This window comes from Trichomycterus rosablanca, chromosome 3, assembly GCF_030014385.1.
Source record: "Trichomycterus rosablanca isolate fTriRos1 chromosome 3, fTriRos1.hap1, whole genome shotgun sequence".
NCBI lineage: Eukaryota > Metazoa > Chordata > Actinopteri > Siluriformes > Trichomycteridae > Trichomycterus > Trichomycterus rosablanca.
In genome coordinates this window covers 39,794,721-39,797,454 of record NC_085990.1, presented here as the reverse complement: position 1 = coordinate 39,797,454, position 2,734 = coordinate 39,794,721, and the positions used below count along the sequence as shown (strand labels likewise).

General features: G+C 38.5%; 1 protein-coding gene across 1 annotated transcript; it reads right to left on the bottom strand.

Moving 5' to 3' along the window:
* Nucleotides 1-428: 428 nt before the first annotated feature.
* Nucleotides 429-1,186, bottom strand: gbp (glycogen synthase kinase binding protein). The gene has a single exon (XM_062992102.1). The coding sequence runs from the start codon at nt 1,077-1,079 to the stop codon at nt 615-617; it is 465 nt and encodes a 154-aa protein (XP_062848172.1). The 5' UTR covers nt 1,080-1,186; the 3' UTR covers nt 429-614.
* Between the last annotated feature and the right edge of the window lie 1,548 nt (nt 1,187-2,734).

Sequence of the window (2,734 nt, the reverse complement as noted above, 5' to 3'; positions counted from 1 at the left end):
ATACGTAACTTGAAAGTCCGGATCCAGTCTGAACAGTGGAGAATTAAACAGACTGGGAGAGCCTGTGTGTTCTGAGAACCAGTACTAGTGGCCCATCCCAGTCACCACCTAGCAAGATTGTAAACAAAGGCAACATGAACACGCTGATCGCTACTTCAAGAGCACATGCTAGCAAACCTCACTTGCTACCCCAGAACACGGTGCGTGTGTGTATATTGTCCGTTTGGTCAGATAGCCTGCAAACAGGAATACTGCTGCAAAACAACACAATATGTGTGGAGTTAAAGACCGACATTTAAAGATTTGTTTCATTAAGAAAACAGACCAGGTCATTATCGGCTAGTAGATTAGACTGCGTAGTCTCGTGTTTAAACATAAACACTATTAGCCAACAGTCGACGTAGATTTAAATTTCATTTCTCTCAACATCATAGAAAACACTTTATTCGAAATAAAGTCGGTTTCTTTACAAAACGGCGTCCTTGTAATAGTGTTAGCTGGTGAACTCGCTGGCTAGTTAGCTAAGGACGTGACCCGATGTAAATCATCTTCATGTAAAGAAAACGTGGTGTCCGTCCGTCCGTCTGTCCGCGCTCTCTCTCTCTCTCTCAGGTTCAGTCGATCTGTTTGGAGAAATCACGCTGCGCTTCCGATGAGAACTGAATCCTTCTAACCGCTTCTTTAATCAGATTTCCAGACAGTATCAGTTCCTGTAAGAGCTGATGCGGATCATCTTCACCACCTGTAACATCCAGTCCTTTCCGCTTCCACGTTGCAAAACTGTCCCATTCCTGATCGCTGGAGCCGGGGATGTTGTACGGACTGGCTCGGCTGCGAGCGTTTCTGCCCCCGCGGAGCCGCATACAGCAGCCATTTCTCTTCTGAGCGGTCGCGCTGGTCTGTGTGATGTTACTGTTGCTGCTGCTGCTGCTGTGGAGACGCGACATGCTTTGCTGTGTCGCGCTATTGTTGTGCAGCTGAAGCACCTCGCCGATTTTAGTCACCAGAGCGTCCACCTCTTTCGAATCGACGGTCACAGACTGCTCCAAAAAGATGTAATTTTCTTTTCGACAAGGCATGTTTGAGCAGATCTTACACGCTCACTAATGATTTAGTCGATGAAGCAGAGCGCTGTAGCACCGGCGTCTACCGTCACCACGCTGCCCAACGGAAAGACGCCGCTAGTGTTGGTTTGTAAACAATAAATGACGCAACCCTTAGACTGTACCATCTGCGAGAGGGGAGGGAGCATGGTTAGTGTTTTTAAAACACTTTAAATCACTTATAAATAAATGATAATACTTAAACATTGTCATATATATACTGAAATATAATATCAATATACTTTGTCTGAACTTAATACATACTAATTTTAGTACGTTATTGTCAAATGCTAAAATACGGCCCTCCCAAATTAACGCAATGAAACATCCCTACATTTTAAAACCAAATAGCGTTACATAGAAAGAACTGTAGGCTACATGAACAGCAAACCCTAAATAAATGCCCTCGATTAGCATTTATTTTATTTTCCAACACCGAAAAAAACATGAATATTAATCTCAGGTTATATCTATTACAACGTATATGTTCTATTTCCTACCTGTAATATGTCCTGATGTGCAAAATACTTATTTACCGGTGCATTTTATATATTACAGTTTTCCATAAAGTAGTAAAACAGTAAATTGCATCAAATTACTGTAATTAGCCTTAATGTATGTCTTTTGTCTACAGTATATAGTGTTAAATGTTAGCCAGACTGTTAGTTAAACAGCGTCTTCGTAATGTAATTTGTATACCAGCTCCAGCTAAAATGAATCAAATAATAATAATTTAATTACAGTTAAATTAAAAAAATATTCAACCTCCCTTACCTTACAAGTTACAACAAGCAACAAGTCTTAGTAAACAGGGGAAGTAAAAAAATTGATAGGCCTACATACATGCAATTTTGTTAACAAAAGTTGACATAAATTTGAGTTTAAATGAATAAAAAACACATACAGTTCTTTTGACAAATGTTCATGTGCATGTGGGTTAAATATTCATAAAAAAAACACAACGTTAGTTAGTAACCAAGATTTAATTTCACCACAAAAGGCTTAATATTCCCCCTCAAATGGCATGGTTTTTCTGTGAATCCATTATGCCAGTCACACAGTCAAGATTGACAGCTTTTGGGGGGGAAAAACATCTCATGATACTCATTGGCCTTTTGGTGCAAAGATATTATCACTTACATTTATGGGTGATGTCTATATAACACATCACAGCTGAAACAAGTTGTGACATGGCAGTATTAACAAAAAAATTGCTTCTGTAAAATACGTTGAAGTACATCTTACTTCATTCACTTTTTTATAGAAGGGTTGAATATTGCAATTGTAAATACTGTGAGTGTTAGTTCTGTGGTTGTGGGACTGGACTTTACATTGAAAGGTTGCTGGTTCAAGCCACATCCACCAAGTTGCCAGTTGGGCCACTTGCTTTGTGTTTAGTCACAACTGTAGGTTTGGATAAAAGTGTCTGCTTGATACAGTAATTAATACACAATTTCACATGGAGAAACTTCTGACAGACAGTGCCCAAGAATTAAATCTTATTTCAAAGTAATTCACACAATAAATAAAACATCTATTTTTATTTTTTATTTTATTTTACTAAAAACAATAGTTTTTCAATACATTATATCTGTGTTTAAATAATACTGGTCCTACAAACATTGCCTTGC